Genomic DNA, 24315 nt, shown 5'->3' on the forward strand with positions numbered 1-24315 from the left:
GAATACCCTCCTACCACTAAGATCTCATTAATAGGAATGCAAGCTGTTTACTGTTTATTGTTTACCTGTTCTGTGCTTTACTACATGCATTTTGAATTATGTTTTATTAACTTTATATTCTATAATATATTGGTTTATGGTTTATGTGCTGTGTGTGATATATGTTGTGTGGGTGCATTGTCATCGAGAGGAACATCATTTTATTTGGTTGTATATATGTACAATCAGATGACAACAAACTTAAACTTGTAATTTGTTTTCTCCCATCACTTGCACCCAGAACCCCCGGCTGCCCCTGTAAATATCAGACCATTGGTATCTTAAATTGCTACAGATTATACACAGAAAATATGCCCAGTTGAACTTGCTGCATGTCCTGGTAGCAATGCTTTACTGTGCTAGTGATCTGGGTTCAATTCCAACTGCTGTCAGTAAAGAGTTGGTAAGTTGGTGCGATCGTGTGGATTCCCTCTATGTGTTCAGATTTCCTCCCACCTTCCAAAGACGTACAGGTTAGGGTTATTAGGTTGTGCATCTCATTGTATGCTTTGATGTGCTGTATATATGACAAATGAAGCTAGTCTTTAATAAAGCTAAACTTCTATAAGACCATAAGATATAGGAGCAGAATTTGGCCATTTGGCCCATCAAGTCTGCTCTGCCATATATCATGGCTGATCCAGTTTTTCTCTTGGCCCAAATCTCCTGTAGCTTCCATGTCCTTCTGTAGCTTTTCTACTTCCTCAAAGCTACTTGCCCCTCCATCTACCTTCATATCATCTGCAAACTTTGCAACAAAGCCATCAATTCCATCATCCAAATCATTGACATATAACAAAAAAAGAATTGGCCCCAACACAGACCTGTGTCGGAACACCACTAGTCACCGACAGTCAGCCAAAAAAGGCTCCCTTTATTCCCACTCTTTGCCTGTTGCCAATCAGTCACTGCTTTATCCAAGCAACACACACACACAATGCGGGGGAAACTCAGCAGGCCAGTCAGCATCTATGGAAAAGGGTGCAGTCGACATTTCGGGCTGAGACCATTCATCAGGACTGGAGAAAAAAGGATGTGGATGAAGAGGTGGAGGGAAGGGAGGAAGAAACACAAGGCCCTGAATTGTAGTTTAGGAGGTGGTGTAGGGGCAGGTGTAGCACTTGTTCTGCTTGCAAGGATAAGTGCATGGAGGGAGATCAGTGGGAAGGGACAAATAGATACGGGAGTCGCATAGGGATTCCATGCTAGAATCTTTTCTGTAATACCATGGGCTTGTAGCTTGTTAAGCAGCCTCGTGTGCAGCACCTTGTTAAAGGTCTTCTGAAAATCCAAATACACAACAACTGATTCTCCTTTCTCTATCCTGCTTGTTGTTTCTTTAAAGAATTCCAACAGATCTGTCAGGCAAGATTTTCCCTTGAGGAAACCATGCTGATTTTGGCCTATTTTATCATGTGCCTCCAAGTACCCTGAGACCTCATCCTTAATAGTCAACTCCAATCTTCCCAACTTCTGAGATCAGACTAACAGACTAACTATAGTTTCCTTTATGCCCAAGAACCTGTCCTCTGTTTCCCAAGAACCTTCTGTCTAGTTTTGGTAACTTCACACATGTCATGCCCCTGACACCTGGAACTTCTACCATACTGCTCGTGCCTTCCACAGTGAAGACTGATGCCACCATTTTGTTGTCCCCCATTACTACCTCTCCAGCAGTGTTTTCCAGTGGTCCTATATCCACTCTCACCTCTCTTTTACATCTTATGTATCTGAAGAAGCTTTTGGTATCCTCTATAATATTATTGGCTAGCTTACTTTTGTATTTCATTTTTTCCTTGATGACTTTTTTAGTTGCCTTCTGATGTTTTTTTTTAGAAGCTTCCCAATCCTCTAAACTTCCCACTAATTTTTGCTCTATTATATGCCCCCTCTTTGGCTTTTATGTTGACTTTGACTTCTCTTGTTTGCCACAGTTGTGTCATCTTTCCTTTAGAACATTACTCCCTCTTTGTGATGTATATATCCTGTGCCTTCGAAATTGCTTCCAGAAATTTTAGCTGTTGCTGCTCTGCCATCATCCTTGCCAATGTTCTTTTCCAATCGGTTCTGGCCAACTCCTCGCTCATGCCTCTGTAATTCCCTTTGCTCCACTGTAATACTGATACAGCTGACATTAGCTGCTGCTTCTGAAATTCCAGGGTGAATTTGATCATACTATGATCACTTGCCCCCAAGGGTTTTTTTTTAACCTTGAGCTCTCTAATCAATTTTGGTTCATTGCACAACACCTAATCCAGAATAGCTGATTCCCTAGTGGGCTCAACCACAAGCTGCTCTAAAAAGCCGTCTCATAGACACTCTAGAAATACCCCCTCTTGGAATCCAGCACCAACTTGATTTTTCCCAATCTACCTACGTATCTGTCCCCCCATGACTATTGTAATAGTGCCCTTTTGGCATTTATTTTCTATCTCCCGTTGTGATTTGTAGGTCACATCCTTACTACTGTCTGGGGGTCTGTGTCCTGCACCTTGGATGTAACTATCTCTCTGTGTTCTATCTCTCACCCCCTTAGCCTCCTGAATCATACGGAGTTCAACTGAGTTCCAGCTTTAACTCCTTAACGTGGTTTGTTAGAAACTGCAGCTGGACGCATTTCTCGCACTTGTAGTCATCAGCGACACTGGAGGTCTGCCTACCTTCGCACATCCTGCAAGAGGTGTATTCAGCCATCCGGCCTGGCATCTCTACTGTCTTAGCTGAGCAGATATAAAGGAAAAAACTTCAGCTTTTCTTTCCTTTGCTTTCTTCGACTGAAGGCTGTCTTCACGGAAACCTCAAAAAGCTAAAGCCCCAAGATCACCTCCTTGACTATGTACACTCAGATGATGGCTATTTATCTTTTAATTCTATTGAAATCAATCCAAGGCAAAGTAGTTAGGGTCCAGTAGTTGGAATCATTGAGTAAATGCCAGGAAGAGAATTACTTTTTGTGTGTAGCAGTTAGTGTTACAGATAACTAAGTACTTTCCAGCCACTAAGTAGCTTTTTCCACAAGTTTCTACTCAAAAGTTATAAGTTCAAAGTAAATTTATTATCAAAGGATCAAAGATCCAACTTTATTTACCATATCCACTTGCATGCTAAAGGCTAAAGTCAACGTAGATGATGAGATGAGAAGATGAGAAGGGGGAATTAATATTGGGTGATAAGGAAATGGCTGAGGCATTGAACAACTATTTTGTGTTGGTCTTTACGGTGGAGGAAACGTCTAATATGCCAATAGAAGGATGTTATGGATGAAATGAGAGGTGAGGACCTCGATAAAATCACTGTCACTGAAGAGATAGTGATTAGCAAACTAGAGGGCCTGAAGGTAGATAAGTCCCCTGGTCCTGATGGGATGCATTCTAGGGTGCTGAGGGAATTGGCGAAGGTTATAGTAGATGTGTTGGTAATCATTTATCAAAACTCTCTAGACTCTGGGCAGGTCCCAGCGGATTGGAAGACAGCAAATGTCACACCACTTTTTTAAAAAAAGGATGTAGGCAAAAGACGGGCAACTATAGGCCAGTTAGCTGTAGTCAGGAAAATGCTTGAAGCTGTCATTAAGGAAGAAATAGCGAAACATTTAGAGAGGAATGGTTCCATTAGACAGATGCAGCATCGGTTCAGAAAGGGCAGGTCCTGTTTGACAAACTTACTGGAGTTCTTTGAGGACATAATAAGTGCAGTGGATAGAGGGGAACAGGTGGATGTCATATACTTGGGTTTCTAGAAGGCGTTAGATAAGGTGCTGCACAAGAGACTTATAAATTAGATACGGATGCACGGAGTCGGAGGAAGTGTATTGGCATAGATGGTGGATTGGTTAACCAATAGAAGGCAGAGAGTTGGTATAAATGGGTGTTTCTCTAGTTGGTAGTCAGTGGTGAGTGGGGTGCCGCAGGGGTTGGTGCTGGGCCTGCAGCTGTTTACCATTTACATTGATGAATTGGAAGAGGGGACTAAGTGTAGCATAGCAAAATTTGCTGATGACACTAAACTGAGTGGAAAAGCAAATTGTACAGAGGATATGGAGAGTCTGCAGAGGGATATAAATAGGTTAAGTGAGTGGGCCAAGGTCTGGCAGATGGGATGCAATGTTGGTAAATGTAAGATCATCCACTTTGAAAGGAATAATGGAAGAGCAGATTATTATTTAAATGGTGAAAGATTCCATCATGCTGTTGTGCAGAGGGACTTGGGAGTGCTTGTTCATGAATCGCAAAAAGTTGGCTTGCAGGCACAACAGGTTATTAAGAAGGCAAATGGAATGTTGGCCTTCATTGCTAGAGAGATTGAATTCAAGAGCAGGGAGGTCATGCTGCAACTATACAGGGTACTGGTGAGGCCACACCTGGAGCACTGTGTGCAGTTCTGATCTCCATACTTGAAGAAGGATATACTGGTTTTGGAGGCAGAGCAGAGGAGGTTCACCAGGTTGATTCTTGGGATGAAGGGGTTATGAGGAGAGATTGAGTCGCCTGGGACTGTACTCTCTGGAATTCAGAAGAATCAGAGAGGATCTTATAGAAACATACAAAATTTTGAAAGGGATAGATAAGATAGAAGTAGGAAAGTTGTTTCCATCGATAGATGAGACTAGAACTAGTAGACATTGCCTCAAGATTCTGAGAAGAAGATTTAGGACGGAAATGAGAAGAAACTGTTTTTCCCAGAGAGTGCTGAATCTGTGGAACTCTGCCCAATAAAGCAGTTGAGGCTTCTTCACTAAATATATTTAAGATACAGTTAGATAGATTTTTACATAGTAGGGGAATTAATGGTTATGAGGAAAAGGCAGGTAGATGGAGCTGAGTTTACGGACAGATCAACCATGATCTTATTGATGGTGGGGCAGGCTCGATGGGCAGGATGGCCTACTCCTGCTCCTATTTCTTATGTTCTTATGTTAACATGCAACAAAAACAACAGCATTCAAGAATTATAAAGAATTAAACAAAAATAAATTGAGGTTGAGGTATAGATAGGGAATAAAATGTGCATTCGCACATAAACACCAGCATGTAGTTACAAAGTAAACAGCATTATAAAATTTGGTTTAAAGTGTTTGCAGTGCAGTGACATGATGGGCTGATTGGCCTAATTCTGCTCCAATATCTTGTGTTTTATTGGATTAACTGCCTGGGGGAAGATGCTTTTAAGATGGCTTGATTTTTTTGTTGTTGTTTAATTTGTCCTTAAGTGCATTCATGCTGCCATATACTGCCTTGAGATTCATTTTATTGCAGGGATTTACAAAAAAAACACAATAGAATTTATGAAAAACTATATTTAAACAGACAAAAACTGACAAACAACCAATGTACAAAAGAAGACAAACTGTGCAAATAAAAAATATGATACTGAGAAGATGAGTTGTAAAGAGTTCTTGAAAGTGATTTGTGGGCGATGTATCTTTGGCATTTGCCCAGTGCCTGGAGCACCAGGGCCTGGTTCTGGGTGGTGTATACTTGAATTGTTCCAAGCAGACAGCAAATAAAGGTGGGGAGCAGTGAAGGGAAATATTCGACAGCAGAAATCAGTAAACTGGTGTGACCTAGTTACTGCAGAACTCTCTGTTAAGCCCATGAATTAAACATCATAGCTTTAAGCTGAGAGTTTTGTTTTACATCATTTTTTTTCACACTAATCTTCATTTCTCTTCTGGAAGAAGAGATTGCTTGCTTAAGGCGTAGTTCCACAAGCATCTGCTCCCCATACTACAGTTACTTTTACCCAGCTGGCTGTTTGCTTGCAAGACTTGGCTCTGAATCTACTGAGGTTAACGGTAGCTGTGCCGGTAGTTGACCTTGCGTGTACATCTCTGGCTACAGTGACTGGAAGGCAATACAGAGTGGAATTGAATACTATTTAGAATTCAGCAATTTCAGGTAAAATGCATAGAATCATAGAGAAATACAGCACAGAAACAGGGCCTTTGGCCCATCTTTTCCTTGCCAAACAGTTATTCTGTCTAGTCCTATCGACCCACATTTGTACCATACCCTACCCATTCATGTATTAATCCAAACTTCTCTTAACTGTTTCAGTCAAATCAGAATCAGGTTTAGTATCACCACCATATGTCGTGAAATTTGTTAACTTAGCGGCAGCAGTACCGTGCAATACATGATAATATTGTAAGAAAATAATTAAATCAATTTCAGTAAGTATATGTATTAAATAATTAAAAACAGTACAAATACAGAAGTAATATATTAGAAAATGTTAGTTAATGTTCATGGGTCCAATGTCCATTTAGGAATCAGATAGCAGAGGGGAAGAAGCTGTTCCTGAATCGCTGACTGTGTGTCTTCAGGCTTCTGTATCTCCTTCCCTGACGGTAAAATGAGAAGAGAGCATGTCCTGGGTGATGGGGGTCCTTAATGGACGCCACCTTTCTGGCAGCTCGTTCCACACTTGCACCAACTTGTGAGTGAAAGGGTTCCCCTTAAACATTTCATCTTTTGTTTTTAACCTATGGCCTCTAGTTCTAGTCTTACCTAACCACAGTGGGGGGAAAAAATATCTGCTTGCATTTACCCTATTTATACCACTCATGATTTTGTATACCTCTATCAAGTCAGCATCCATCAGTCAGGACCCTCACCATCTGGGACGTTACCTCTTTTCATTACTGCTACCAGGGTGGTGCTACAGGAGCTTGAAGAGCCACTGTCAGCGATTTAGGAGCAGCCAGGGTAGTGTAGCAACTAGTGTAAAACTATTAAAGCACAAGCAACCCAGATTCCATTCTGCTGCTGTCTGAAGGAATATGTATGTTCTCCCTGTGACTGCGTTGGTTTCATCCGGTGCTTTGGTTTCTTCCAAGCACACATGGATTAGGTGCATTGGCCACGTGGGTGTAATTAAGCTAGAAGGGCCATTTACCATGTTGTATTGCTAAATTAGAAAGAAGCTTCTTTCTCACGGCCATCAGATTTCAGAATGGTTTATGAACTACCTTGTTATTGGATTTGTTTGCACTATTATTTTGTAATTTATAGTAATCTTTATCTTTGCATTGTACTGCTGCTGCAAAACAAATTTCATATTATAAACAACAAAGAAGCTTTACTTTTAGTTCCACCCAGTTTATATCTGGGCTTTAGTTCTAACTTCAGAAGCATTCCATGGTGCCCCTCCATGTCTAGAGGTAGTTACTTGGTGTATTGGTTCCTCTTCAAAGAGCAATTCACACAAACTATTTCCAGGATGTGAAGGCTTCAAAAAGTCTTGGATTTTCTCCTCAGTAAGTTTTGAAGTGAGAACCTTATGTGAGAAATGAACGTCACTGAGGTCGTAAAACCCTTTGTATGTTCTGAGTCAGGGAGATGACGACACAGAGCGATGTAGGCACCAGTCTGATAAGTTTCTTAAAATACCCTATCTATTCCGCCTCCACCACCGTTGCCGGCAGCCCATTCCACACACTCACCACTCTCTGAGTAAAAAACTTACCGCTGACATCTCCTTTGTGCCTACTCCCCAGCACCTTAAATCTGTGTCCTCTTGTGGTAACCATTTCAGCCCCGGGAAAAAGCCTCTGACTATCCACACGATCAATGCCTCTCATCATCTTGTACACCTCTATCAGATCACCTCTCATACTGTGTCGCTCCAAAGAGAAAAGGCCGAGTTCACTCAACCTATTCTTATAAGCCATGCTCTCCAATCCAGGCAACATCCTTGTAAATCTCTGCACCCTTCATATCGCTTCCACATCCTTCCAATGGTGAGACTACCAGAACTGAGCACAGTACTCCCAAGAGGGGTCTGACCAGGGTCCTATATAACTGCAACATTACCTCTCGGCTCCTAAATTCAATTCCACGATTGATGAAGGCCAATACACCATACACCTTCTTAACCACAGAGTTAACCTGCTCAGCTACTTTGAGCGTCCCATGGAGTCGGACCCTAAGGTCCCTTTGGTCCTCCACAATGCCAAGAGTCTTACCATTAATACTATATTCTGCCATCATATTTGACCTACCAAAATGAAACACCACACTTATCTGGGTTGAACTCTATCTGCCACTTCTCAGCCCAGTTTTACACCCTATCAATGTCCTGCTGTAACCTCTGACAGCCCTCCACACTATTCACAACACCTCCAACCTTTGTATCATCAGCAAACTTACTAACCCATCCCTCCACTTCCTCATCCAGGTCATTTATAAAAATCACGAAGAGTAAGGGTCTCAGAACAGATCCCTGAGGCACTCCACTGGTGACTGACCTCCATGCAGAATATGACCCATCTACAACCACTCTTTGCCTTCTGTGGGCAAGCCAGTTCTGGATCCACAAAGCAAGGTTCCCTTGGATGCCATGCCTCCTTACTTTCTCAATAAGCCTTGCATGAGGTACCTTATCAAATGTCCTGCTGAAATCCATATACACTACATCTACTGCTCTTCCTTCATCAATGCGTTTAGTCACATGCTCAAAAAATTCAATCAGGCTCGTAAGGCACGACCTGTCCTTTACAAAGCCATGCTGACTGTTCCTAATCATATTATACCTGTCCAGATGTACATAAATCCTGCCTCTCAGGATCTTCTCCATCAACTTACCAACCACTGAGGTAAGATTCACTGGTCTATAATTTCCTCGGCTATCTCTATTCCCTTTCTTGAATAAAGGAACAACTTCCACAACCCTCCAGTCCTCTGGAACCTCTCCCGTACCCATTTATGATGCAAAGATCTATTTTTCTGAGATCCATATACCTGTCCAGGAGTCTCTTAAAAGACCCTATCATATCTGCCTCCACCACCGTCGCTGGCAGCCCACTCCATGCACTCACCTCTCCCTGCATAAAAAAAAATCTTACCCCTGATATCTCCTCTCTACCTTCTTCCAAGCATCTTAAAACTATGCCCTCTCATGCTAGCCATTTCAGCCCTGGGAAAAGCTTCTGACTGTCCACAAAAATAGTGGATTTTTTTTGTATTTTCTTCAATATTTGTTGCCAGCTTTTGAACCCATGCGGATAACTTCACTCTCCACGACTGTAACCTGATTCTACGTTCTACATACTCAATTTCAGGGACTGTTTACAACTCAGGTTCTCGATATTGTTTTTATTTGCACAGTTTGTCTTCTGCACATTGATATTTATCAGTTTTTGTTTACCAGTATGTGTGGCTTTGTCATATTCTATTGTATTACCTTTTGCCCGTAAATTCCTGCAATAAATTAAATCTCAGGCTAGTATATGATAACATATGCATACTTTGATAAAAATAAATTTACTTTGAATTTTGAGCACTCCTGCCGGAACTTCATGTTCTCTTTTTAAACTTTAGGTCAATTTAAATTCTTCACCCTAAATCCTGTCCAACCATCACCACTCTGTGTATGGTTCTACCCTAGATTCTCTAACGTCCTGTAATTTGCTCCATCTCCTTGCTCTCTCTTCCTATTTTCCATTTCCTCCATCTCTCCCCCCTCTCTGCTTCTCACCCTTTCATCACTTCTGTCTGATTCCCCTTCACCTTTCCTTGCTTCCATGGTCCACTGTCCTCTCCTATAAGATTCCTTCTTCAGTTCTTTATCTTTTCCACTTATCACCTCCCAGTTTCTCTCATCATTCCCCCCCCCTCCTCACCCACCCACTTTACTCTTCAGCTGGACTTGCCTGTCACCTGCCAGTTTGTTTTCCTTCTCTCTCTTCCCCCCCCCCCAAAAGCCACCTTATTCTAGCTTCCTCCTTCCTTTCTAGTCCTGATGAAGGGTCTTGGCCTGAAATGTTGGCTGTCTATTCCCCTCGATGGATACTGTGTGTCCCGCTTGGTGGTGCAATAATATCAGCGCCAGACTCCTGAGCGAAGGTTCCTGAGTTCGAATCCAAGTCGGGTTGAGCTGGCAACTCGGCCTCGTAAAACAAGAATAGCTTGCTACGGAAACACTGTCAAAAGACGGTGCCCGGATAACTCCACTGCCGAGTTAAGGGCTATTCTTCTTCTTCATGGATACTGTCTGACTTGCTGAGTTCCTCCAGCATTTTTTGTGTGTTGCTGTGGATTTCCAGCATCTGCAGGATCTGGTGTTTAAGTAATAATGCTCTGCTTTAAGTATTGAATTCTACTCTCTCTGTGGTTTGCTGCTCTTCCACGAAAGTTGTCTAAAACCTGGAATCGTGGTTTTTTATGCATCCTGTTATTTATTACTATGCATTTTTCTGCTGATGCCCCAGACTCTTGAATTCCACCTACTCTCATCCCAAGCCCTTTCAATGACATTCATGGAGTCTGTTAGCGAGTCTGATTTTAGATTAGCTCTGCTAACACAACCCTGTGGCTCAGTTTCCAAATGCATTCTATAATATTCCTTTGAAGTACTTTGGGATATTCTTACTCTTCTGAAACTCTCAAAATGAAAATTATTGTTCTGCTTGCTGAACTGAGCTTCACCGCTTTGGCAAAGGTCAGAGAGTGTTACTGTGTGTGTTGCTGTTTCTGGTGAGCTTGTGTTATGGTTTTCATCTTTACCATTGTGTTTCTTAATTTTGAAATGTTTAGACATTCTATTTACACATCTGTAACTAGAAAAATAGCTTGGTCATTTTTGCTCTGGTTTTGATTTCTGCTTCTTACTAATTAACAGGTAGAAATGCAGTCTCTCCATCTACCTGTAAATTTTTGATCATGAGCAATGATGAATTCTGTGGTTAGATTCCTGTATAAGATTCCTGACTCCAGCTGACGCATTGCAACTTTCCCCCTTACACTGCCCACTGTAGTTGCTGGCTCTTGAGTAGTACTCGACTCAGTGGGTGAACGCTGAGAAACGTGAACCCTGTTTTTTGCTGCCCACTTACACGCCTATACATACTGCTCAGGCTGGTTCAGTGCTGGAGTGCTGCATGAGCTGAGCTGAGGCAGAGTCTGCTTTCCACATTGGTGGAAATAAGTTCAGATTAGGCACAGATTTATTTATCTCATGTACATCGGAAAATACAGCAAGATGTATTGCTGGCATTAACAACCAGCACCCAAGGGTGCGCTGGGGGCAGCCCTCAAGTGGCCTGGAATGTTGAACATAACTGTACAGTCGGCGCACATTTCAGCACCGAAATAGCATGCCCACCATGTTCAGCAGAACAACGCAAGCAGCAACAGCAAAGCAAGCCCCTTTCTCTCTCACGCACACACATGCTGCCTGTATGTGGAAATGGTGGGGTTTCTCTTTGATGTGTGTCTGTGACTTAAATCCTCCACAATTTGCATGCTTGCAAAGAGAGTGGAGTTGATGGAAGGGACAGAACTTAGACGAGCTGCTTGTCTCCCACTCCCATTCAGTCACGCTGACAATAACGCATGAAAGGTTTCCAGTGTGCCTGTCTCAAGAGGCATGAGTCATTCCTATTAATGAGTCAGCCAAAGCCAGGATGGGACGTCAGTCTGGGTTCAGTGCTCAGTCGCCCATTTCCCTCATTGCCAGCAGGTGTTGTTAGGGAAACTTCCTTGAGGTCCAGAACAAAAACTGCCCACGCATTTGTCATCCGCATTGCTCGTCTCTGACTCCCAGGACAAGTGTCTCATCGTCTGTGTGTCTGTAGGACATTCTCAAGCACACTCATCCTCTGTCTTACTTAACACTCACAATCTGGACTCTGTACTGCTTTTGTCTGGGACCTGCAAGACAGTAATGTCTTTTGTTTTTTCTTTCAGTTCTCCTGCCCTCCACTCCCCCACCGCCACTCCTCACTGACTCATCCTGCTCCAGACTTGTGAGCCCATGGGATCATTTCTTTTAATTATACATGCATACAGTGCCTGGCCTGGAGCCAGGCAGCGATGTTCACTTGCTAAATTGATGATATTGTATTTGAGGGCTCACTGCTGCAACACTAATGTTGCTATGATAGCTTTCATTTTTGAATTGATTAAGCCTGTGGCTCAGATTGCATAGGATAATGCCCCGTGGTTTGTGAACTTGGTGACTATGATTTCCTTTTCTTGTACCTCCCTCCACTTCAACCACCACCATCCAGATTCATTTATTTATTAAACGTGCATTGAAATGTACAGTGAAATGTGTCCGTGTTAGCAACCAACACAACCTAAGGGTATGTTGGGAGCCGCTCACGTATGTCGCCACATATTTCTGGCATCAACAAAGCATGGCCACAATGTTCAGCACAACAATACAAACAGCCACAAAACAACACTCCAGCACTCTAACAGATTTATATAGATGTTCTGTTGAAAGTGTCCTGACTGGTTGCCTCATGGCCTAGTACAGCAAGTCAATTGCACAGGAAGTACAAGAAGCTTCAGAGAGTAGTGAACTCAGTCCAATATATCATGGGCACATCCTGCCCCATCCCACCAAGGCAGCATCCACCATCTGATCCATGCCATCTTCTCTCAGCTACCATCGGACAGGAGGTACAGGAGCCTGAAGTCCCACACTACCAGGTTCAGGGACTGCTACTTCCCTTTAAACATTTAATTCTTGAACCAACTGGCACAACAATAATCATTCCAGTTTAACAACATGATGAACACTGACTACTTTGTATTGAAATGGACTTAGTTTTTTTTGTTCTTATAGTGTTTTGTAAACAAAAGTTTATAATTTATGTTTAATGGTTTTCTTGTGAATGCTGTTTATCTGATGTTGTGTGTCTGTGATGCTGCAGCAAGTGTTTCATTGCACCTGTGCACACAGGTATTTCTGCATATAACAATAAACATGATTGGGCTTTGATTATGTGCCAGCTTGGGCTAGATGGCCTGTTTCCTTGCTGTGCATGTGATTTATGTATGTGAGAGGACTTCAGCACTCCTCTGTCCTTTTCAAACCTTGCCCCCTGTGAAAGCAATGCTCTCCACTTTCTCTGCACCAATCCCGACCTTGCCATCAAAGCCACGGACAAATGGGGTGCTGTTATAGTGTGGCAGGCTGACCTCTTCTTTGCTGAGGCAAGACAGCAACTTTCAGACACCTCATACCTACCCCTACCTTGAAGAGGACCCTATTCTGGACCATCAGAAAACTGTCTCCGACGTCATCACTAACCTTAAACTCTGGAGAACTCCCATCCACTGCCAGCAAACTCTAAGTTCCCTTACTGCACACTGCTTGCTTCTACCTCCTACCCAAGATCCACAAACTTGACTCTCCAGGTAGGCTAGTTATTTTTGCCTGCTCCTGTCCCACTGAACTCATGTCCTCATACAGCGATCCTTGGTTCAATTCTTCCCCACCTACATCGACAACACCTTCCTTGCTCTTGATCTCCTTAGTAACTTGCAATTCCCTGCACCCTGAAAATGATCACATTTTCACCATGGATGTCCAGTCCCTATACACTTCTACCCCCCATCAAAAAGACTATAAAGCTCTCTGCTTCTTTCTCAATTAAAAAAAAAACAACCAGTTCCCCTTCACCACCACCTTCCTCCTTCTGGCAGAATTGGTCCTCATCCTCCACTTTCTCCAGGCTGGAGGGGTAGCCATGGGCCCTAGCTATGTCTGGCTTTCTGTTGGCTATGTAGAATGGTCCATGTTCCAAACTTTCACCATCTATTGTGTCCGGTGCTCCTGATGTAGCCTTTTCTACATTGTTGATACCTGTCATAAATTGGGGGACTCCTTCATTGAGGACTTTTGCTTCATCCTCTAAAAGCAGGACATTTTAATTCCGATTCCTATTCCAGTTTTGACATGTTGGTTTCTTGGCAGCCTGTTGTGCCATGATGAGGCCACCCTCAGTGTGGAGGAGCAACACCTTGTATTCCTTTTTTTGGTTGCCTCCAACCTGATGGCATAAATATCAATTTTCCCTCCCTCCCCTCTTCTGTTCCTCGCCACTCTGGCCTCTTACCGCTTCTCACCTGCTTATCACCTCCCCAGGTCTCCTTCCCTTTTTCCTATGGTCCACTCTCCTCTCCTATCAGATTTCTTTCTCTCTAGCCCTTTACCTTTCCTACCCACCTGGCTTCACCTACCATCTTCTAGCTAACTCTACCACTCCCCCCCATCTTTTTATTCTGGCATCTTCCCTCTTTCCAGTCTCGCCCAAAACATTAACAGTTTATTCATTTCCATAGATGCTGCCTGACTTGCTGAGATCCTCCAGCATTTTATGTGTTACTCCAGATTTCCAGCATCTGCAGAATTTCTGGTGTTTGATGTATTTATGAAATGTGATTAGCATGCATCCTAAGTCATGTTCTCATTTTCTTTTCCAATCTAGGTCGGCGACAGATTCACCACCTGGGCAACCAGCTCCAGTTAAACCAGCATTGCCTGGACACTGCTTTTAACTTCTTCAAAATGGCCGTCAACAAGCGCCTGACTCGGGGCCGGAAAATGAGCCATGTGGTCGCTGCCTGCCTCTATCTGGTCTGTCGGACGGAGGGGACTCCTCGTATCCTTTACACATGGTGCTGATCGAAAAGGGTAATTTAATGGTGATACAGAGCATTGTTTAAACAGTCTCTGTTAAAACAGAAATTGTTCGTGTGGTGTTTTATTCAAGTTGCTTTGCTTTCATTGTGTTTTGTGGAGGTCTACAGGTGCTTACTGACAGGTCAGTGCGGACTGTTAAATGACAGGTTGTTATGGGGTAAGTGCTGTAAATGCTGTGGATATTGCTTCCATTGGCAGCTGTGTCCATGTTGGTCAGTTTCAGGTTGACCTTAGAGATTAGCATGCAGAGGTTTGTCGTGTCATAAGTTTGTATTGAATTCAGAACAGTCTGCATATCCATAGTGCTGCAGAGATCAAAGTTCAAAGTAAAATTCCTTATCAAGGCATGTATATATTACCATATACAACCTTGAGATTAATTTTCTTGCAGGCAATTTTGGAAAATAATTACAACACGATTTATGAAAAAACTATACATAAAGGCTGACAAACAACCAATGTGCAAAACAAGATAAATTGTCCAGATATAAAGTAACAATGAGAACATGAGTTGTAACAAGTCCTTGAAAGTGAGTTTGTAGAATAGGTTCATGGTTATGGTGAGTAAAATTGTTTGTGCTAATTCAGGAGTCTCATTCTGGGTAATAATTGTTTTCAGCTGAAGTTAAACTTTGGGAATAACCTTTATAGTACGAATGCAGTGGTGTGGCATGTTTCAGAGAATACACCAAAATGAGACCTTGATGGTCTTCTCTGTTGGATCCTGAAGATCCTGTGGCAATCTGCAGAAAACAGCAACATTCGATAATCATAAAGAGTAAAGAATTGGATTAAAAAATAAAGTTGGAATTAAAGTATGGATGTGGAATAAAATGTGCATCAACAGTAAAGTACCAGCAGGCATTTACTGTTGCTGGTATTTATTATTTCTTTATGGCTTCATTATTATTTCTTAAACTTCATCAATAAGAGCACTTCTGAAAGTTGTTACTTGTCCACAAAGAACTGTCTCCAACTTGGTGTCGGAGGCAGATCCTTGTGGCGTTTACATGCCAGTTTTTCCATAAGACCATAAGATATAGGAGCAGAAGTAGGCCATTTAGCCCATCGCGTCTGCTCCGTCATTCAGTCATGGGCTGAACCAATTCTTCCAGTCATCCCCACTCCCCTCCCTTCACCCCATACCCTTTGATACCCTGGCTAATCAAGAACCTATCTACCTCTGCCTTAAATACACCTAATAACTTGGCCTACACAGCCACTCGTGGTAACAGATTCCACAGATTTTCCACCCTCTGATGAAGTAAAATTCTCCGCATCTCACTTCTAAATGGACATCCTTCAATCCTGAAGTCGTGACCTCTTGTTGTAGAATCCCCTACCATAGGAGATAACTTTGCCATTTCTAATCTGTTCAGGCCTTTTAACATTCGGAATGTTTCTATGAGATCCCACCTCATTCTCCTGAACTCTAGGAAATACAGCCCAAGAGCTGCCAGACATTGGGGAGAGTTTTAACTAATTTGGCAGAAGGATGGGAACTGAGGATGGGGCAGTTGGTATACAAGTACATGCAGAGTGTAGTGAGACTGTGAGGAAGGAAAGAGTGATAATAGGGCAGAATTGCAGTCAGTGGATAAGTTGAAGGTTAATGGGGGGGATCAAAAGTGATGAATACAGGACTGAAGGCATTATATTTGAATGCACGTTGTTACGTATTCAGGCAACAATAAATATATGAGTTCGGCAAGGGTTTTTTATAACAAACAACACGTTTATTGAACACAGAAAACAAACCCCCCAAAAGTAAACAAACACTAACGTAACCGGAAATCAACTGCGGTGCGGCAGCCGAAACAGTTCTTAAAGCGATATTGCAAAAACAGTTCTTTAAAGTGGTATTGCCAAAAGTTCGATATGCTCACAGTCCATTTAAAAGGAGAGACTTTATAAGACGATTTAAATTTTCTTTCACGTCGCTTGGCTTCGATCCCCGACGTCGAACTTCCCACGAAGAATTTACGAAACTGAACGGCTTAAAGGCATTGACCTTTCCTTCCTCACTATCCTCAATCCTTTCTGGTAAACCCAGAGATTAACGCGAAGATAGTCAACGAAATCCTTCCAAATAAGGATCAAACAAAGGTCGAAACCCGTTTCACCGTAGAAAGCGATTCTCCTCGATCTTTAACTCCCGAACTTCGATCTTCACTCTCCACTGATTTCTCGAACTAGCAGAATCATAAAGAACCTGCTGGCAATGACCTTTTAAACTTTAGGCATTAGATAAAAACTTCATCCTTCAACTAAACTGCGTCATCACATTAAATCACGCAGTGGCATGAAGTCAACTTGGCAAATCCAGCCACGAACTGCCCCTCCTCACAGGGTGGGGTCTTCCTTTTATAACCTGTAAAAAAAAACCTGTCACATGATCTCTACTGGCGGGAAAATGACGTCACTCCACCATCACAAGACCATACCTCAAGTCCAGTATAGCTTCAACCCCAGTCACGTGTCAAGGGCACCACTGTCATGTGTCACGAGTACGTAACAACGTAATATATGAATTAAGGTCAGTGATCTTGTAAAGCATTTAGAGATTGACAGGTTTGGCATTGTGGACATCATTCAGTCACACTGGAAGAAGATCATAGCAGGGAGCTTAACATTCAAGGATACACGTTGTATCAAAAGGACAAATAGGTAGGTAGGTTGAGTGGGTGTGGTGCCCCTTCTTGGTCAAAAATCAAATCAAATCCTTAAAAACAAATGCCATGGGATCGGAAAATATAGGATTGTTGTGGATGGAGTTAAGGAACTGCAGGGGTAAAAAGACCCTGATGAGAGTTATGTGTAGGCCTCCGAGCAGATGTGGGCTACGAATTTCAATGGGATAGAGAAAAGGCATGTGATAAGGGCAACGTTATGATAGTCATGGGGGATTTCAATATGCAGCTAGATTGGGGAAAATCAATTTAGTGCTAGCTCAATAGAGATGGAATTTGTAGAATGCATATGAGATGGCTTTTTAGAGCAGCTTGTGGTTGAGCTCACTAGGGGATAGGCAATTCTGGATTGCCTAATTCTGTTGTTTAATGAACCAGATTTGATTAGTGAGCTTGAGTTAAAGGAACCTTTGGAAGCAGTGATCATAATATGATAGAATTCACACTGGAATTTGGAAGGGAGAAGTTAGTCAGATGTATCAGTATTACAGTAGAATGAATGAAATTACAAACATGAGAGGGGAGATGGCTAACATTGATTGGAAGGGGATACTGACATGGATGATGGTAGAACAGCATTGGCTGAGTTTCTGGGAGTAATTTGGAAGGCGTAGGAGAGATGCATCCCAAGGAAGAAGTATTCTAAAGGGAGGATGAGGCAACTGTGGCTGACAAAGGAGGTCAAAGACAGAGTAAAAGCAAAAGAGAGGGCATATAAAGTAGCACAAATTATTGCATAGTTAGAGACTGGGAAGCTTTTAAAGACCAACTGAAGGCAACTAAAACAGCCATAAGGAGAGAAAAGGTGAAATATGATGGTAAACTAGCCTATAAATTAAAAGAGGATACAAAACATGGTTTTTTTTCCCGATATATAAAGAATAAAAGAGAGGTTGGAGTGGATATTGGACCACTGGAAAATGATGCTGGAGAGGTAGTAATGGGGGGGACAAAGAAATGGCAGACCAACTCAATTAAGTATTTTGCGCCAGTCTTCACTGTGCAAGATACTAGCAGTATGCCAGAAATTCAAGAGTGGCGGGATCCAAATGAAGAATCAGGTTTATTATCACCAGCATGTGTCGAGAAATTTGTTAACTTTGCAGCAGCAGTTCAATGCAATACATAATATAGAAGGAAAAAACATAAAATAATAATACATAAATAAGCAAATTAATTACAGTATATGCATATTGGATAGATTAAAAATCATGCAAAAACTGAAATAATACATATTTAAAAAGTGAGGTCGTGCCCAAGGGTTCAATGTCCATTTAGAAATCAGATGGCAGAGGGGAGGAAGCTGTTCTTGAATTGCTGAGGGCAGAAGTGAGTGTAGTTGCTGTTATTAAAGAGAAAGCGCTTGAGAAGCTGAGGTAGATAAGTCACCTTGACCAGATGAACCATACCTGAGGGTTCTGAAAGAAGTAGCTGAAAAGATTGTAAAGACATCAGTAATGATCTTTCAAGAATCAGTAGATTCTGGAATGATTCCAGAGAACTGGAAACTTGCAAATGTCACTGTGCTCTGTAAGAAATGAGTGAGGCAATAAAAATGTAATTATAGGAGAGTTAGCCTGACTTAAGTGGTTGGAAAGTTGTTGGAGTCTATTATTACGGACAAGGTTGTTGGGTACTTGGAGAAACATGATAAAATAGGCCAAAGTCAGTATGATTTCCTTAAGGGGAAATCTTGCCTGACAAATCTGTTGGAATTGTTTGAGGAAATGACAGTCAGGATAGGCAAAGGATAATCAGTAGATGTTGTTTACTTGGATTTTCAGAAGGCCTTTGACAAGGTGCCACACATGAGGTTGCTTAACAAGATAAGAGCCCATGGTATTGCAGGAAAGACTAGATAGAAGACTGGCTGACTGGCCAAAGGCAAAGAGTGGGAATAAGACAGGCTTTTCTGGTTGGTTGCTGGTTACTAGTGGTATTCCACAGTGGTCTGTGTTAGGACAGCTTCTTTTCACATTATATGTCAATATTTTGGAAGACAGAATCAATGGCTTTGTGGCCAAGTTTGTGGACGATACAAAGATAGGTGGAGGGACAGGTGGTGTTGAAGAAGCAGGGAGTTTGTAGAACGTCTTAGACAGATTTGGAGAATGGGCAGAGAATTGCCAAATGGAATATAGTGTAGGGAAGTGTATGGACATGTATTTTGTTAAAGGAATAAAAGCGTAAATTATTTTTTAAGCAGAGAAAATAAAAAAAAATCTGAATTCCAAAGGAACTTCAGAGTTCTCATGCTGGATTCCCAAATAATTAATTTGCAGATTGAGTTGGTGGTAAGGGCAAGCAATGCAATGTTAGCAATCATTTCAAGAGGACTAGAATATGAAAGCAAGGATGTACTCGAATATTGAAAGGCCTCAGTAGAGTGGGTATTGAGAGGATGTTTCCTATAGTGGGAGAGCCTAGGACCAGAGGGCACAGCCTCAGAATAGAGGGATTTTCATTTAGAGCAGAGATGAGGAATTTCTTTTGTCGGTTGGTGGTGAATCTGTGGCATTGCTACGGATTGCTGTGGAGGCAATTTCATTGGATATACAGTGGTTCCTGGTTAATTGGGGCAGCTGCTTATTTGGGACATCTCTTAAAGAACACAGCTATGTAATTGAGAAAATAGCTGGGATTTCCTTTATTTATATAGGAAACCATGTCACTTAATTGGGACAGGAGACTTGCCCAAGTACCAGCGCCAGACTCGTGTACTTGTTTCACTGTTAGACTCTACACCATGCTTGAGCAGTTTTTAAATAACATCAGTTGCATGTGTTTGTGTTCAAAAATCTGTGAATTTTGTGACTGATAGTTGGCAAGAAACAAGCAGTATGACAATTCAGAACTGTTTTGCTTGCTGCAGTTTCAAGCATTTAGGTTTGGAGATGCTAGAAATGGCTAAAGTGAAAATGAATGCTTTTGCTTCTTCAAGTTAGAACTACAAAGCATTTGAAGGTTGAATGTTGCAAAGAAAATGAAGATAACATTATATGAAGGCAGTCTGTTATCTGCACTAGGTGTTGGTGCTGATTTTGTTCATTTACAGTCAGTCAAAAGAACGCAGCCTTGGCATTTGCAGTAAATTGAAAGAACATGGCAGATTTATAGAACAGTAGCAGTATTGATAGTGTTCTGATTTGTTAAGTTCAGAATTTGTTTTTCAGTTAAATTGTAGCTTTGTCTTTACCTTTTACCTTTTAAACTATTTCCATAAAACTTCCGCTAATTGGGGCAAAATGTACTGGTTCCGATATGTCCCAATTAACTGGAATCCACTTTATTTGAAGTGCAGTTTGATTAGTCTGGACATCATAGGTTACGAGGAGAAGACAGGAGAATGAGGTTAAGAGGGATAAAAATCAGCCATGAAGGAATGGTGGAGCAGACTTGATGGGCTGAATGGCTTAATTCTGCTCCTGTGTCTTATAGTCTACAGGGGTAGGGAGCTCATAAAATACCTTTTAGCTTCTAAGGAAAGCCATGACTTCAAATGGCCTGGTGGTCTTTTGTTGAGCATTTAGCCATCATTTTTCTCTACTGAGTCTTCTAACATCTAGATTTACCTCTGGACTTTGGGGTTTGGGATGGGTGGTTTAGTACAGAATCAGTTTGTTCGTTCTCATGGCTTGCTATTTTTAAAATATACCAGTCTTTGAAACTTTACCTCAAAACTCTGTTCATCCCAAAGAAGAGTGGCTTAATGGTTGAGGGTCTCTTTTACCTATACATATTCAGAACATTTCCCTGTCAGTTCCTGAAAACTGGCCACAACACAGAATTGGGAGTAATATACTACATAGATTGAGAGCAACATCACACAAGGTACTACTGGCAGAACTTGGCAAGTTGGGCAACATCTGTGATGGAGGAGGGGGGGGAATCAACGGTGTTTCAGGTTGAAACCCTGAATCAGGATGGTTTCATCGAAATATCAAGGTGCTTTACCCTATAGTTGTTGGTTGTCCCTATTTATTTATTTATTGGTGCCCCATATTCCAGCTCGTGGGTTTCCTCCCAAGTTCCAGAGACGTGTGTACGAGTTAGGGTTAATGAGTTGTTGGTGCCAGAAGAAAGGCAATGCTTAGTAACTGCACATCCTTGGACTATGTTAGTTGTTGATCGAAACACTGCATTTCACTGTATGGTTTAGTGTGCATGTGACAAATAAACCTCATCTTTATCTTTCTCTGGACCTTCTCAAGCCTTTCCCCTCCCACCTTAAACTAAATTTCCCCTAGGTTTGGACTGTCCTCACCCAGGGAAAATACTGTTATCATCCAACTGTTTTATGCCCCTCATAATTTTAAACATTCCTACAGAGGACTAAGGGAGAGCCCTGACAACACTGGTAACAGTCTCATCCCTGAACAATCACCTGTACTGGAGAGAGTGTAGAAGGCATTGTCTGGATTGAAGGACTATATTGTGGGGAGTGATTAGACGGGCTGGGCTTATTTCCCCTGGAGCGATGGAGGCAGAAGACTAATCTGATAGAAAAGTTTAAATTTTGAGAGGCACAAATCAGGAAGGTGGTCAGAGTCTTTCTCCCATGGAATTACATTAAGGATTAAAGTGAAGGAAAGGAGTTTTAAAGGGGTTTAGGGAGCGGCTGATATCTGGAATGTGATGCTAGAGATATTGGTGGAATCAGGTGCAAACACTATATTTTAGAGACACTCAAATAGGCACTTATGTAGGCAGGGCATAGAAGGATGTGGACCCATTGGAATCAGTGTAATTGGGTAATAGCTCCGGCATCGGTATTTTGGTGCAAAGGGCCTGATTCTGTGCTGATGACTTAATGTCTGTGGATCAATAAGCATTATATCAATCATTAGCTCTGTTTCAACTCTACACCCTGGTTTACGCATTTTTGTGCTTTTATTTTTACTTCAACATCCACAGTATTTTCTGATGTCCTGATGAAGGGTATCGACCCAAAATGTGGACTCTTTATTCCTTTTCCAAGATGCTGCCTGGCCTGCTTATTTCCCACAGCATTGTCTATGTGTTAACTCTGGATTTCCAGCATCTGCAGACTCTCTTGTGCCCACAGTATTTTGCATTATTTTAAATGATGCACCATTAAAGGCATCCTATTTGGATGCATCACGGCTCGGTGTGTCTGTGACAACAAGATGCTGCAGAGAATTGTGGACACAGCTCAGCACATCACAGAATCCATGGTGTGTTTGCACTTTTCACTGTTTCATTAAAGCTGTCAGCATAATCAAAGACCCCACCAGCCCAGGATATTCTCTCTCCTCTCCAATAAGATGAACTCTTGACCTCACAATCTACTTTCTGTGGCCTTGTATCTTTATTACATCTTGCACTTCACTTTCTCTGTAACTTTAATACTATTATTTTGCACTCTGTTGTCACTTTCCCTGATACTACCTCGGTGCACCATTGTAATGAATTTATCTGTATGGATGGTAAGCAGAACAAGTTTTTCCCATTGCACCTTGGTACATATGACAATAATAAACCAATTTTACCAATGATCTTTTTTCTGATTTTGCTCCACCAAAGGACCCATTAACCTTTTAATTATATTAAACAAAATGATAGCGTAATGCTTAAGTTGCTGGGCTATTGATTGAGTGTTAACAGTATTAAATTCCCACTCGGCAGCTGGGGTATTTAAATTCAAATCAATCAATAAATCAGTCCCAGTAATGAAGCCATGAAACGGGTCAAAACCCCGTCTGTTCTCTAACTCGCTAGCATGCCTAAAAACAGTCAGAATCAGATTTACCACTTACGTCTAAGGTGTTATGAAATTTGTTGTTTTGCAGCAGAAATACAGTGTAATACATTAAAAACTATAAAATAGAATAAGAAATGTGTACATATTGTACAAAATTAGTGAGGAAGTGTTCATAGGTTTGTTCATTGTCTGTTCAAAAATCAGTTCAGAATATATGAGTACATGTTCATGGTCTTCTGCTGCAGTGGCCCATCCGCTTCAGGGTTGGAAATGTGTTTGGAAATGCTGTTCTGCACACTGCCGTTGTGACACGTGGTTATCTGAATCACTGTCACTTTTCTGTCTGCTTGAACCTGTCTGGTCATTCTCCTGTGACTACTGTTAACAAGGTAATTTTGCCCACAGAACTACTGTTCGCTGGATTTTTTTTTGTTTCTGGTACCATTCACTGTAAACTTTAGAGACTGTTGTGCATGAAAATCCCAGGAGATCAGCAGTTTCTGAGATACTCAAACCACCCTGTCTGGCACCAAAAATCATTCCATGGGCAAAGTCACTTAGTTCACATTTCTTCCTCATTCTGATGTTTGGTCTGAACAACAACTAAACTTCTTGACCATGTTTGCATGTTTTTATTCATTGAGTTGCTTCTACTTGACTGGCTGATTAGATATCTGCATTAAGGATGTGAAATACAGGTGTACCTTTTTTAAAAAAGTGGCCACTGAGTGTGGCTTACTCTTAAATACCTTTTTTACAATGCCCTCACTCAAGCTCAAGAATCAATTTGTGACTGACACAAGTGCTGTCTTCCAGATGATGTGCATACCCTGTAGTGAATAAAAATTATTAAACTCTTCTGTAAGGTCAGCACTTAATCTTCTCTGCTTGAAGGAATGCAAGGCCAGCCAATACAACAGGTGTTTATAATTCTCCCCTTTCAGAGTACTATGTTAGATAGATGCTTGTCCTCCTGCACATCATCCCAGCACTTACAGCATAGTGACAAGGTATGTCAGAGCTGATGGAAGCAGCATGCTTCCTGCAATCAGAGGGTGTGGAACAAGATAGCACTGACAGGGGTTAATGAGAGATTCAGAGGCGAGGCCAGGATAAATCACTTCATTAAAGGGCTGTTTATTCATTTAAAGGATGTGGGCTTTGCAGGCTGAGTCAGTATTTATCACCCCTTCCTAATTCCCCTGAGGAGGTAGCAAGCTGCCGTCTTAGACCTCAAGAACAGCTGCAATGCTTGAGATGCAGGTATAGGGCCAAAGACATTGGAGTAGAATTAGGCCATTTGGCCCATCAATTCTGGTCCACCATTCCAACATGGCCTCCACAGCCACCTGGGGAGATGTATTCTATAGACTCACTGCCCTCTAGTTAAATGCACATCCCTCTATTCTAAGGCTGTGCCCTCTGATC

The 24315-nt window shown here is 41.8% G+C and overlaps 1 protein-coding gene across 1 annotated transcript in view; it reads left to right on the forward strand.

The window, feature by feature from the left end:
• Positions 1 to 24315, forward strand: part of brf1b (BRF1 RNA polymerase III transcription initiation factor subunit b) — a 454941-nt gene that overhangs the window by 90406 nt on the left and 340220 nt on the right. Inside the window, exon 3 of the mRNA XM_059960793.1 lies at positions 14261 to 14434. Coding sequence (XP_059816776.1) covers positions 14261 to 14434 — 174 coding nt within the window. The remainder of the gene's footprint in view (positions 1 to 14260; positions 14435 to 24315) is intronic.

Source organism: Hypanus sabinus, chromosome 2, assembly GCF_030144855.1.
Source record: "Hypanus sabinus isolate sHypSab1 chromosome 2, sHypSab1.hap1, whole genome shotgun sequence".
NCBI classification, from domain to species: domain Eukaryota; kingdom Metazoa; phylum Chordata; class Chondrichthyes; order Myliobatiformes; family Dasyatidae; genus Hypanus; species Hypanus sabinus.